Raw genomic sequence first — 13717 nt, 5'->3', positions numbered from 1 at the left:
TGTGGTCATCGATGGTAGATGCCTACAAGGTCTCCAAGGACCTTTAAATTGTTAAATTAGATGAATTCTTTTGTGAAATGGAACTTCATGAACTTGCTAACAAGGGTCAAAAAGAGAAAGGTATTGCCTTAGTTGCAGGAGAAAAGAGCAAGGATGGAAGAAGGAAGAAGGAAAAGAAGAAGGAAAAAGAGATTCCTTCATCCTCATCCTCCTCCGAGTCCGATGATGAAGGTGGATCATCATCAAGCGAGATGGCCAACTTTGTAAGGAGAATCATGAGAAGAAGCCGGAGATACAAAGGGAAAGGTAAACTTATCGATCAAAATGTTGATAAAACTAATGTTACTTGTTATGAGTGTAGCAAGAAAGGACACTATCGGAGCGAGTGTCCAAAACTCAAGAAGAAGGAGGAAAGGGCCAAGAAGAAGAAAGCTCTCAAGGCTACTTGGGATGAATCCTCCTCAAGCTCATCGGAGGAAGAGAAGATGGAGAAAAGCACACGTCAATTAGCGTTCATGGCAAGGGAGGAACCGGATTCCAGGAGTGATGGTGACACAAGTGACACCTCGACCGCGGCTTCATTATCTTCGGATGATGAAGAGGTAACCTCTCCGCATTTAGAGAAATGTTATAAAACTATTGCACATTTATCTACTTTGCTTAAGAAATCAAAAACTGAAGTTAAATCATTAAAAGATGAAGTAGAGCACTTGAAGGCTCTTAGGGAAGATGAGGTTGATGACCTACATCAAGAGCTCCTTGAGGATGAAAACAAAGCCTTAAAGGGTGAAGTTGAGAAACTCAAGAAAATGTTTGAAAAATTCTCAACTAGCTCTAAGACCTTAGATATGATTTTAAATGCCCAAAGGGTGGTCTACAACAAGGCTGGGTTAGGATATCAACCTAAGGAGTCTAGTTTCATTTCACTAGTGTCTAGAACCCAATTTCATAGATCACATGCTTCTAGGGTTCATGAGACTAGGAAGGGTGTGACCAAGGCATGGGTTCCTAGGTCTTTCATTGTAGATGCATTAGGTCCCAATATTTGGGTACCTAAAACGTCTATCTTTCGTGTCTTGTAGGCATTTGTCAAGGGGGAGCATCTATCAACTTGGTTTGTTGATAGTGGATGCTCCAAGCACATGACCGGGGACAAGTCACTCTTCACTACCCTTCAAAATAAAAATAGAGGTAATGTGTCTTTTGGTAATAATGGTAGCCTTAAGGTTATAGGAGTTGGAGATATTCATATATCCGAATGTCTCCAAATCAAGAATGTCCTTCTAGTCAAGGGGATGACCTTTAATCTCCTAAGTGTCAGCCAATTGTGTGATACGGGTTACACAATTGAGTTTCATCCAAGTCAATGTCTGGTCAAACACGTTGACACACTTGATACGGTACTAGTAGGCACAAGGGTAGATAACATTTATCAAGTATCTTTTAAAAGTGCTACTAATGCCTCTGCTAAGTGTTTCATGTCAAAAGAAGAAGAATCATGGCTTTGGCATAGGAGGTTAGCCCATGTGAACATGAAGAATATTCGAAAGCTGGCCAACAAAGGATTAGTGCGAGGCCTACCAAGCATCAAGTACCAAAAGACAAAATTATGTGATGCATGTCAAAAGGGTAAGCAAACAAAAGCGTCTTATAAAGGTAAAAGCGCTGTAAGTATATCTACTGCTTTAGATTTATTGCATATGGATTTGTTTGATTGTAGTAATGTTATTTCATTGAATGGGAGTAGATACTGCTTAGTGATCATTGATGATTTTACTAGATATATATGGACTTTCTTTTTGAAAAATAAGGATCAAACCATAGATGTTTTTGTTTCTTTTTGTAGAAGAACTGAAAATGAAAAATCAACAACAATTAAAACAATTAGAAGTGATCATGGTGGAGAATTTCAAAACCATAGATTTTTAGAATTTTGTCAAGAAAAAGGATATAGGCATGAGTTCTCTACTCCAAGGACCCCACAGCAAAATGGGGTTGTGGAGAGAAAGAACCGAGTCTTGCAAGAGGCTGCACGAAGCATGCTCAATGAGTACTCACTACCGAGCTACCTATGGGCTGAAGCTGTAAATACAACTTGCTATGTGCAAAATCGAGTCTTGATACATAGGTTTTTAGGAAAGACTCCCCATGAACTTTGGTTTGGAAAACCCCCTACAATTAAACACCTTAGGGTGTTTGGTTGTAAGGTATTTATCTTGAACACCAAGGATCATCTTGGAAAGTTCACGGCTAAGGCTGATGAAGGAATACTGGTCGGGTACTCTCTCATCAGCAAAGCCTATCGAGTCTACAACAATAGGACTAAATTGATTGAAGAGTCCTCGGATGTAGCATTTGAAGAAATTCCTAAATCAAATGACCAATCAAGGGATGTAGAAGAAATTCAATTTGAACTTAGAAATCTAAGTTTAAATGATCAAAACATAGAAAGGGTCGAAATTGACTCCGATGATGATGAGTAAAGGCAAGAGAGGGCTCAGTCTGATCCTTTGCCTGATACTGAGTCTTTGCCTGTGTCTAGTGAGACCACTAATGAGACACCGCCAACACCAAGGCAATCAAGGATAGCCTCTAGTCATCCCCAAGACCAGATTGTGGTAGACATCCAACAAGGGGTTAGGACTAGATCATTCTTTAGAAATGAGTCTAATGAGGTCGCATTGATCTCAGAAATCGAACCAAAATTAGTTGATGAGGCATTGCATGATCCTGACTGGGTCATAGCTATGCAAGATGAGTTAGGTCAATTTGAAAGGAGCCAGGTGTGGGACTTAGTTCCTAGACCTAAGAAGACCACCATTATTGGAACCAAATGGGTTTTCAAAAATAAGTTAAACCAAAAGGGAGAAGTCGTAAGAAACAAGGCAAGACTTGTAGCCAAGGGCTATAGTCAAGTCGAAGGTCTCGATTATGATGAGACTTATGCTCCCGTGGCCCGATTAGAGTCCATTCGTTTGATGCTAGCTTTTGCTGCACATAGAGGCTTCAAGCTCTATCAAATGGACGTTAAATCGGCCTTCTTAAACGGTTTCATTAAAGAAGAGGTCTATGTTGAACAACCACCGGGGTTTATGAATACCGAAACTCCAAACCACGTGTACAAGCTCAAGAAAGCTCTTTATGGACTTAAACAAGCACCTCGAGCTTGGTACGAAAGGTTGTCAACTTACTTACTAGAAAAGGGTTTTGTAAGAGGTCAAATAGATCCAACACTATTTTTGCGTAGAGATGGTGAAAACATATTTGTAGCCCAGGTGTATGTTGATGACATAATTTGTGGCTCAAATAACAAGGGCTATTTGAATGAATTTATCACTCACATGGAAAGTGAGTTTGAAATGAGTCTGGTGGGAGAATTGACATTCTTCCTTGGACTTGAAATCAAACAAACTCGAGATGACATTTATGTCCATCAGACAAAATACACTGAAGAGATGATCAAGAAATTCAAAATGAGTGACTCTAAGGAAGTATCCACTCCAATGGCGACAAACACTCGCCTTGACAATGATGAGAATGGAAAACCAGTTGATCTAACGCAATATCGAAGCATGATTGGTAGTCTTCTATATCTCACAGCTAGTCGACCGGACATACTTTTTGCTGTGGGCATGTGCGCTAGATATCAAGTCTGTGCCAAGGAATCTCATTTAATTGCAGTTAAGAGAATTCTGAGATACCTTAAGGGCACAATTAGAGTAGGTCTCTGGTACCCTCGTACTGAGTCTTTTGATTTAATAGGTTATACCGACTCCGATTATGCTGGGTACAAGTTGGATCGGAAAAGCACTAGTGGGGGTTGTCAATTTTTAGGTTCATCATTGGTTAGTTGGTCAAGTCGGAAGCAACATTGCGTTGCTCTCTCCACGACCGAGGTTGAATACATTGCCATGGGAGAGAGTGTATCACAATTGTTGTGGATGATCCACACCCTAGAAGATTATGGGCTTTCGTATAAGGGAGTGCAAGTGTTGTGTGACAACATCAGCACAATAAACCTAACAAAAAATCCAGTCCATCATTCAAGGACCAAACACATTGAAGTGCGTCATCACTTCATTAGAGATCACGTAGCTAGGGGAGACATTGCGCTCACATATGTTGAGTCAAAGTCAAACCTAGCCGATATTTTCACCAAACCTCTTCCGAAAAATGAATTTAGTCATTTAAGGAGAGAATTGGGATGTGTTTGGCTCAATAGGCCATTAGGACCTCATCATGATCAATAAGGACAATTAAAACAACAAGAGAAATTGGGAAATTAATTTGGGCAATTTGGGGACATCTCACACAAACTATAAGGTTTAACAAATTATTTTTGTTTGCTAGAAATGGGGTGAGATGCTAGGATCAGCCAAATTATTCAAAATGTATCATGCATCCCTTGAATAATTAGGTTGAAGAGACATAAATTGAGTATGGGGAAGACCATTACATAAGTCATGTGCATTTGGTTCCTAAATCTTACTCATATATTCCAACCAAGGAAACTTGGTTGGACCTTTACCTAGAAATTATGTAACTTTGGTTGATGGACTGTTTGATACCTTTGATCGATACCTTTCATGTTTTTGATTGAAACTAGGACAAGTTGTTGAAATAATGATAGCAATTTGGATATATTTTGACAAACTTGAAACTGAACATAACAAGGTTAGAAATTTCAGTGTTTGAAGCCTTGAGTTTTCTGTGTTCTTTTAAACGTCTGAAACTTTTGGGCTATAAAAAATTTCAGACCATAAGAGTTCATCTTTAGGGAATAGTTATGCTTGTAGATTCTTCAGATTCTAGGTACTGAATTTGGAAGTTTCTGGACTTCTTGAGTTCTGAATTATCGAACACTTCTACGAATTTACGAATTTCAGTTACTGAAATTACTGGAGAGACCCCAGTGTCAGACACTGATCGGTCTACAGCCCGATCAGGAGAGGGTGGATCGGTCTGTCGACCGATCCAAAAACTCTCCAGATTTGATATCTGATCGGTCTAGGGACCGATCAGGTTCTTTTTTACGCTAGGAAGCTTACTGATCGGTCTACAGACCGATCAAGAGGTTCCCTGATCGGTCCAGGGACCGATCAGGTTAGTCTGGTACGCAGGGGCTACTGATCGTCTTTTGATCGGTCTACAGACCGATCAGGAGGTTCCCGGATCGGTCCAGGGACCGATCAGGAGGTTCCTGATATCTCCTGATCGGACAGCCGTCCGATCATTTCAACACCTGGACACCCATCTCTCTTAATTCTTCCCGATCCCTTCTCTTCTCATTTCACGCTGAAGCCCTAGCCGACACCCTCCTACACCTCAACTCTTTTCCTCTCTTTGCACGCCGAAGCCCTAGCCAAAGTCCTAGCTGAAAGATACTTCAATGGCACCAAGGTAACTCCATTCTCCCCAAGCTCTATTCATTTTGGCACTTCATTTTCATTTCTCACCATATCTGTGTACTTTGGCTTGGTTCTCGGTTGGTTGTTGGTGGCTTCCATGCTCATCTGTTTACCCCCGTCTGTGTCCCATTTTTTTTCTTTAGAAAGAAACAAGTTGGTGAGGGAACTTCTAAGTCATCAATTGAGAAATCTAAACCTAAGGCTCCCTCCCGACCTCAACCATCTGTTTCTGGAAGATTTCCAAACCATCACTTTGAAGAAGCCTTTACACAAAGAACCTTCAAACTGCTTCCTTGTAGGTCTGTGGATCGAAAATTCATGGATGCATTCTGTCCATCTGTGTCAGAAAAAATTGCCTATTACAAACTTGATTCTCTAGTCTACTTAGAACGGGACATCAATTACGACTTAGTATCTGAGTTTTATAATAATCTTCATCAAACTAATGATGTTAATTATAAAACTAAGGTTGCTAAGCAAACTATTGATTTCAGTTTCTCGGCTTTCTTTGATTATCTAGCTTGCCGGAGGTGTTCAGGAAATATCTTTTCTATATATCCTGATTTACCAGACCCCTTACCTTCTCCCTTTGATATCTCATCTGACTCCATTTATGAGTATTTATTCGGACATCCTAGACCAGGTGGACTAGATGAGTTAGATGTTGATTTTCCTACCTTTGCAGCCCTAAGACTATCTGCCCCAGATTACATTCTCTTTAAGATTGTCACGAATTGTCTTATGCCAATCACATCTAAACCCTTGTCAGAGATCCGACCATATCACTGCCTGATGCTTTATGGATTGCGTAGGCGTCTCGATTTTGACATCATGTCGAGCATTTACTCTTCTATCATCTCCTATAGTGAGCCTAACAGCTTCACAGTTTATATGCCTTATGGGCATATAATTACGGATTGGCTCTAGACCATACAGATTGATGTCTCCAAGGGGAGGATAGTCAAGATGGTGAGGCAGGACTGCAGACTTGGAAAACGTGCATTTTCCAAGTCTGGCATCATAGGACAGAATGGGGTGGTTCATTGGAAGGACGGGAGAGCACTGGGTGAGTTACCATGGGCAACTCCGCGACAGGTTGATGCTACTTCCGTTGCTGCTCCTCCTCCTGCTGCTGCTGAGTATGGAGAGGCAGATCCTGATCTGCGCTGGCAGATTGCTGAGCTGGAGAGCCGCATTGATCAGCACGATGAGCTACTGGCTGCTGAGCTCCATGGGCTGCGCGTTCGGATTGACCAGCGTTACGATGATCTACACAGTCAGCAGTTAGCGACGCAGCAGTTGCTTCTGGGATGGATGACCAGCTACCCACCTCCGCAGTATTACTCGGGCTATCCACCCTCGAGCATGCCGCCTCAGGGATCCATTCCTCCAGCAGATGATGATGTTGCTCCTCATCTTGAGGATGTTGATTGATACACCTTATTTTATGTTGGTCATTTTAACTGCCTATGTTTCAGATACTGTTTGATAGATACTATGTCTGACCTGGATATTAGCTGTTTATGCTACTCGTTTTTCTATTACTTGCTTCTCCTTATTTTTCAGTTCTTATTGACTATTTATATGCTTTTCATATGCCATATCTTGATTGTCTCTTATTTACTGTCCGATATTACACTTAGAGGGGATTCTGTGTGGATTAAGAAGGAGACAGTATGAGTTAAGGGGGAGTCCTTTGAGTCTTATTACCTAATTCGCACCTTTTCGGTGTTTGACAAAGGGGGAGAAGATGACTAAGTTTAGAGATGAATGAAGTTTTGATTTTAGGGGAGAGGATAACCTTGAGGATTATTGATTTCCTTAGTGTTGTATTTGTCTTAGGGGGAGGATCTTGATTCTCCTAAAATTAGGGAAATATGAGCATTTCTGATCTAAACTTAAATCATGTTGTCAAACAATAAAAAGGGGGAGATTGTTGATACGGTCTGACCTGGCTGCTATTTTGATGTTGACACTGATTTAAGTTTGTATCAGATATTAATTAAACTCAGATTGATTACTGATCAATGTTGATCAGGTGGAAGGGAAAAGTCCAAGTATGGAAACTTGGCACGCGAAGTCAGAGAGGGCTCGGTAGCTCGTTCTCTGCACCGGACGAAGTCGGAGAGGGCTCGGTAGCTCGTTCTCTAGACTAGAAAGGCTTTAGGGTTTAGGGCTGGGAAGCACCAAACCTACCTTACATAGGCATTGGATCGGTCTGTTGACCGATCCAGTGATACTATGGATATCTGATCGGTCAACAGACCGATCCAGTGATACTGTGGTTATCTGATCGGTCTGGTGATCGATCAGTAACCAAACAGTAGTTCACTGTAAGTTATCTGATCGGTCTGTAGACCGATCAGGAAGCGATAGGATTCAGAGGACAATAGGGGATCGGTCTGTGGACCGATCCACCTATAGGCTGATCGGTTCACAGACCGATCAGAAGCCTCCCAGACCGATCAGGATATGTCCTGATCGGTCCAGAGGGCTATGGATCGGTCTGCTGACCGATCCACAACACTGTCTGTTTCTCTGCAACTTCTGATTCGTCTGATTTAACCATCTGGTGTGAGCTTTTTACGTTGCAGGTATCATGTCAGTGCTTAAGTTCAAATTAAGGTCTATCAGAGGAATAAGACAAAGTGGTTTTTCTACTGTGTTTGGCTGCAAATGGTGCAATTGGAGCATCAACGGTTACTGGCGATCTGGCTGTGTTCTGGTTGCAATCAGCTTGACTCCTGGCTATTGGTTCGAGCTCAGAGACACCAGTGAAGACCATGGATGGTATTGGTGTGAGTTCAGAGAACCAGATGAGGAGGAAAAGTGATTGGCGACGCCTGAGTTGGCAGCAACGATTCGGTGCAGGTTGCAGTGATTCGATACAGGCAAACGCAATGGAAAAGGCAGAGGCATAAGAAGGAGTATGAGATGTTCGATAGAACAACCAAAAAAAAAAGTAAAAGAAAATCTCTCTCGGTCGATCAAGCTAGAGTGCTGTGTGTTTTTGAGCTCTTGGCTAAGGAACTTCTTCTGGTTTGCGCTCTGCTTTCATCGTGGCTGTAAGCTTATTTTTCATACCCTTTAGCCACTAATCCCTGTAAGTCTTGTGCTTCATTTAAATATTTTCTGTGACTTTGTGGAGAGGTTACTCCATCGAGAAGGAGAAATTCTTAGCCGGAATCTATCCGAGGTGTGATCTACCGAAAGATCAAGGGATCGTCCACCTTACGGACACGCCGAGGAGTAGGGGCAAGTTATTCCTGAACCTCCACTACAACAAAATCGCTCATAGACATCGGTTTTCCACCGGTGTCTATTTGATTTTCGACCGATGTCTATGAAGCCGATGTTAAAAGTCTGCCATTTTAGACATCGGGTTAAAACCGGTGTAGCATCACTTAACGACACCGATTTTCGAATCGGTTATTAACCGGTGTAGTATCACTTAACGACACCGTTTCATACACGGTGTAAAACCGATGTAATATTGTATGTTAATAACACCGGTTTTGGCAGCGGTAAATGACCGATGTAATATTACTTTATAACACCGGTTTTACATCGGTGGAAAACCGATGTAATATGTATTTTTTCTAACAGCACAGATTTGATTTTAAAACCGACAATAACAAAAAAAAAAATACACAAATATTCACAAATTGTACAAATATTCTTCATTCAATAATATCCATAAAATACACAAATATTCACAAATTATATAAATAATCTTCTTACAACAATATCCATAAAATACCCAAACATTCTTTTTACATCAAAAGCTAGCTAATAAATATCAAAATCAAGGTAGAACATTCTTTTAACACATCAAGGTAGAACCGCACTTCAAATGTAATCTAGCATGCATTCAGCCCACTCGAACCGCACTTCATCAATTTCAACTCTGGAGTACTTGAGATTTGTAAACTGTAAAAATACATAAATCCACCATATGTCAAATAACTAAAACAAATGTGTACATGTATCAAATAAAATATAATACTGAGTTTTTAAAGGCTGCTGTGCAAGATAACGAATATAACATAGAATCTAAAACTTTCATATATGACACTTAGTATATGCTGCTTAGAATATAACATAGATAATTTGCTCCTTCTAATTCAAGTGTACAGATTGATAAGAACCGACAGCATCATACAACTTACTAGGCATGATAATGGTTGAACAAAGAAATATGACTACACAACAAATCTAGTGAAGCATAGAAGAACAAAGCTACCTCTGATGAAGAGATATACTATTTATTGTACTACCTCTAATTCCATCTTGGTATCCTGAATATCCTGCACTAAGCCCCCTATTTTCTGTGATTTTTGCTACCAACCACAGCAGCAAGGAATGCGGCAAGAAGGCAGCTGCCTCCTTAGTTCAGCACCCAAAACAGCAAGTTAGAGCTTCCTTTTGGGTCCATTCAATCCTCTAGTAAGTAGAAACTATTTTCCCTTTGGTTTATGATGGATTTGGAGTGTCTTGACCTAAGATATAATCCTCTTGTAGCCCTCTATATTAAAGGCCAGCATACATGGAAAATTCAGCATATTCTTCTGAAGTCATAACAGGGTAGGTAAACTTTACTTGTAGTTTTTATTCATTTGCTTCATGTAGGAGTAGATTCTAGTAAATTCCCACACATTTAATGTTTAATGATCGGCTAGGGATAAGATTAGGGATCAACATGATCATTTCCTCCCTATAGCCATGTGGTAGAGGTCGAGCTTGTAGCCTAAATAATGTAGTTAGGGGTCTCTATCTGATTAATGAAAAACATGAATATAGGTAAAAACAAAAGAGGTGAGTAAAATAATGAAGAGGGGTTAAATCATAAAAACAAAGAGATTTCACATTCATAGTATTGGTTCAAGTCATATCTAAGTTCATAGTATTATGGGTAATAAGGGTAATAAGGAACTCTGCGATATCATATGAATCAAGACTGCAGGCTGCAGCCTACAAGGGGAACTTGTTATTGCAACTCCACAAATAAGCGTGCAAGAGGATTACAGGAAAAAATTATTCTTAAGTAAACTCTGGCATGCTCTGGTGCTAGGTCAAGGGAACAGAAGTATAATTATCCAATATAAAACAAAATAATTAAAATTGTATGAGATCCAAACATAATACTAAGCAGTAGACTAAACTTTTAATTATAATAATTTTAAAAGAAAGAAAATGAATCATCAGAAGTAATGCTAACCTTACATCTCACTATGAAAACATTTCTCATGGCTCCTATAGCTTATTCCCTGTATGCATAACCCTTGAAGAAATATTCAGATTCTTCCATGTCTGTTATGCATCTAAACATCTCTTTCAAAACAGCAGAATGGATGAGAATTGCAGCTTCACACAATTTGCCTCGTTTCAGTTCACAATCAAATTAACCAAGAACACTAAATCCACAACATGCGACATTTCGAGACCTTGACACCAATTATAAAATTTGATATCCTTGAGTGTCATTCTTGGCATTGGTATGCATATGATGAACTATCAGTTTCTTTCTTCCTAAACTGCGATACAAAAAAAAAAAAAAAAAAAAAAAAAAACTAAATATAAGGACCATGTAGGCTACAAGCTCCGCCTACATTCATACATTCATAGTATTGGTTCAAGTCATATCTAAGTTCATGTCGATCTCTTCACATTTATAAATTTTTCAAATAATTAATATTAGCTTCTGCAAATGATGTTGCCCCTACAGATAAAAACATTCATTGGACAATAAAGGTTGAGAAAAATAACCACCTCAAAGTTTCCTTTCAGTTCTGATTCGAGCTTTTTGGTGAGACTCTTGTTGTACAATTCCTCGTAAGCCAACTGAATCTGCTTTCTTTGGGTGGCATTTCTATGCGCTAAAATGTTGATCAGTGTCTTCTCATTAGTTCCCCATCCTGACACATGTAGATGTCGCGGTAAGGCTATTTAGCTTATACAAATTTTGCTTCACTATTTCTTCATAAATTTATATATGCTATTCAAAACTAGTGTATCTGAGCAAGGTATCGAAATACACTGTAGAAGAACTTGCATCTCTCTTATGCACAATGACATTATATGAGGCCTTGATGAACCCATTGCTAGACATTAGGCTTCAAAGGGACAAGGCTTCAGGGATGGACAAACAGAACACTTTTGCAAACTCTTACAAGGAGATTTCCAAAGAACATAACAATACTAGGAAACATAAATAACACATAGAAATGAAGACTATAATCTCTGTGCTCCTCTTTTATGAGTTTCATTATGGAATATCACATTATCAAAGGTTTGAAAAATCAATCTTCTATCAATTATTAAAAGAAGAAAAAATCTATGTAAATCAATTGGACAAGAAGAAAACAATTTCAGATATCAAAACAATTATTTGCCTGATCCATTAAATAAAAAAAAACTCATTTCTTGAAGATTTCTTCCTTGGTCTATGTTATGATCACAAAAACTATCAGAGATAACAAGTTCATATCACTTAGAAAGATGAAACCTCTCTATTTTCTGGGAAATATGTAGATTTATTTCTGATCGGTGTTAAAAAAAGTAATCTTGAACTCATAGAGGAATGATCTAAGCATTAGATCTGCATACAACTATGTGCTATTGCTACAGATTGCTGATCGGCATAAAAAAAAAGAATCCTTTAGTGTTGGGCATGAATGGCATCATCACATGGACAGAAGACGAGTGTGGTCCTCTATTGTCTTTAAAGACTCGCTTCAAAAAAATATATGGGAAAATGACTTTCCATAACCTTCATTATAGATAAACAAATACCTTCATAATCCCATATATTGAGGAAGCCATCCTCAGCAGCTCTTCTAAAAATTGATGCTTTGTCAAGAAACCACTGGAATAAAGTTAAAAGGACAGTAAGTTATAGCAGCACTTAACAGAAGTATTCCAATGCTAATAATATAGTAATATAGCATGCCTGAACATAGAGAACAGCAACCTTGTGACCATCAAGTTTGTGTACTGGTGCACCAACACCACCAGAAGTTAGGTTACGTTGATCAAACATATGCACAGACTTATCAACAAACCTGAGAAAAAATATGATCATAGATAAAGAAATGCTAAGGCTGCATATAATCACTGACTCACAAACTCAAGACATCATGTTTATAGGAGAAAGTAACAAAATACTGCCTAAGAACCAGCAGAGGTTATAGAATGGGAACAAATAAACATCAAGAATATACGTAGTCACCAGCTCTCCTCATTGCAGCGATAACTCGTTGATAAAGATCAATTTTTAGCACAGAAAGGTCTTCCACCCACCAGTCCTGACAATGCATCATTAATTTTCCTGATCTGCTATCACATTCTAAGTGAGCTAAACCAGAAACCAAATCAAAAGAAATCCGTAAACGATGCTGCAGGGGAAAATTCATTGAGTGGAAATTACCCAAAGATTTCAAATCAACTTCTCACGAAGACACAAATTCGACTCTAAATCATTCCGAAACCCTCCAATTAGGAACCAAAACTTCAAGGAAAGCTCGAATCACTTCTGACCTCTCTGTGACCCATTCTAACAAACAGGTAACGTGCAACTCTCTACAACTTGTTCATCATGGAAAACACAACACAACTCAACCTCAAATCATCGAACACCAGCCAAAATCTCTAGGAAAACCTACTGTGAACACATCAGAAATCACTGTCAAACAATTTTGGGTAACATACGCAAACCAAGCAGTAACCTTCAACCGAAACCTCCAACAAGAACACATCCCACCGAGAAGAATCCAACCCGAATCGTATACAAAGAAAAACCAATCAAACACATCCACAGAAGAGGAAAACATATCGAAAGCGTCTACAAAAGAAGTAAATCAAAACATCTCCAGGAAGAACAATCAAAGCCTTTACCAGAAGAAAACCAGTCGAAATCCATACCAAATCCTCACTTTCTATAGGTTTTCCACCCCACTATACCTCATGGATTTCGAGTTATCACAGGTAGATACACTTGCCTCTTTCTTCTTCGTCTCGCCTCCACTCGTCCTCGCGTTGTGCCCCGTCAGCTGTGGCGCCGCCTGCGAAGCTCAGCTAGGCAGCGAAATGGCGCGACGAGTGGCTCTGTCGACTCGGGAAAAATGGAAAGAAGAGAAGGGTCGGCGGAATCGGGCAGGGAGATGTGACGAGGAAATGAACCCACTGTTCAAAGGGGACGGCGACAGCGAGAAATCGAGGGAGCGGAAGTTGAGGCGGCGCCAGCAGCTAGGGTCGAGGGAGGCGCGGTACCAGGACTTGCAGATGAAGGGGACGGCGACGGCGAGATCTTC

General features: G+C 39.8%; 1 protein-coding gene across 1 annotated transcript; it reads right to left on the bottom strand.

Moving 5' to 3' along the window:
• Positions 1 to 9279: 9279 nt before the first annotated feature.
• LOC122003652 (WD-40 repeat-containing protein MSI4-like) lies at positions 9280 to 12615 on the bottom strand. Its single transcript, XM_042558732.1, has 3 exons — positions 12358 to 12615; positions 12201 to 12273; positions 9280 to 9338 (listed from the first exon to the last, which is right to left on the bottom strand). Exons 1-3 carry the CDS (start codon positions 12487 to 12489, stop codon positions 9310 to 9312), a joined length of 234 nt encoding a protein of 77 aa, XP_042414666.1. The 5' UTR covers positions 12490 to 12615; the 3' UTR covers positions 9280 to 9309.
• Between the last annotated feature and the right edge of the window lie 1102 nt (positions 12616 to 13717).

This window comes from Zingiber officinale, chromosome 7B (assembly GCF_018446385.1).
Source record: "Zingiber officinale cultivar Zhangliang chromosome 7B, Zo_v1.1, whole genome shotgun sequence".
Classification (NCBI taxonomy): domain Eukaryota; kingdom Viridiplantae; phylum Streptophyta; class Magnoliopsida; order Zingiberales; family Zingiberaceae; genus Zingiber; species Zingiber officinale.
Note: the sequence above shows the minus strand (reverse complement) of the source record. Positions and strands in the feature narration are given on the sequence as shown.

Excerpts from the sequence above, each read along its gene's own strand:
- LOC122003652 (XM_042558732.1), bottom strand. The coding sequence starts at position 12,489 with ATGATCATATTTTTTCTCAGGTTTGTTGATAAGTCTGTGCATATGTTT. Across the intron at positions 12,274-12,357 it reads TTGCTGTTCTCTATGTTCAG|TGGTTTCTTGACAAAGCATC; the intron begins GCATGCTATATT and ends ACTTTATTCCAG. Across the intron at positions 9,339-12,200 it reads CAATATATGGGATTATGAAG|TTTACAAATCTCAAGTACTC; the intron begins GTATTTGTTTAT and ends GTATTTTTACAG.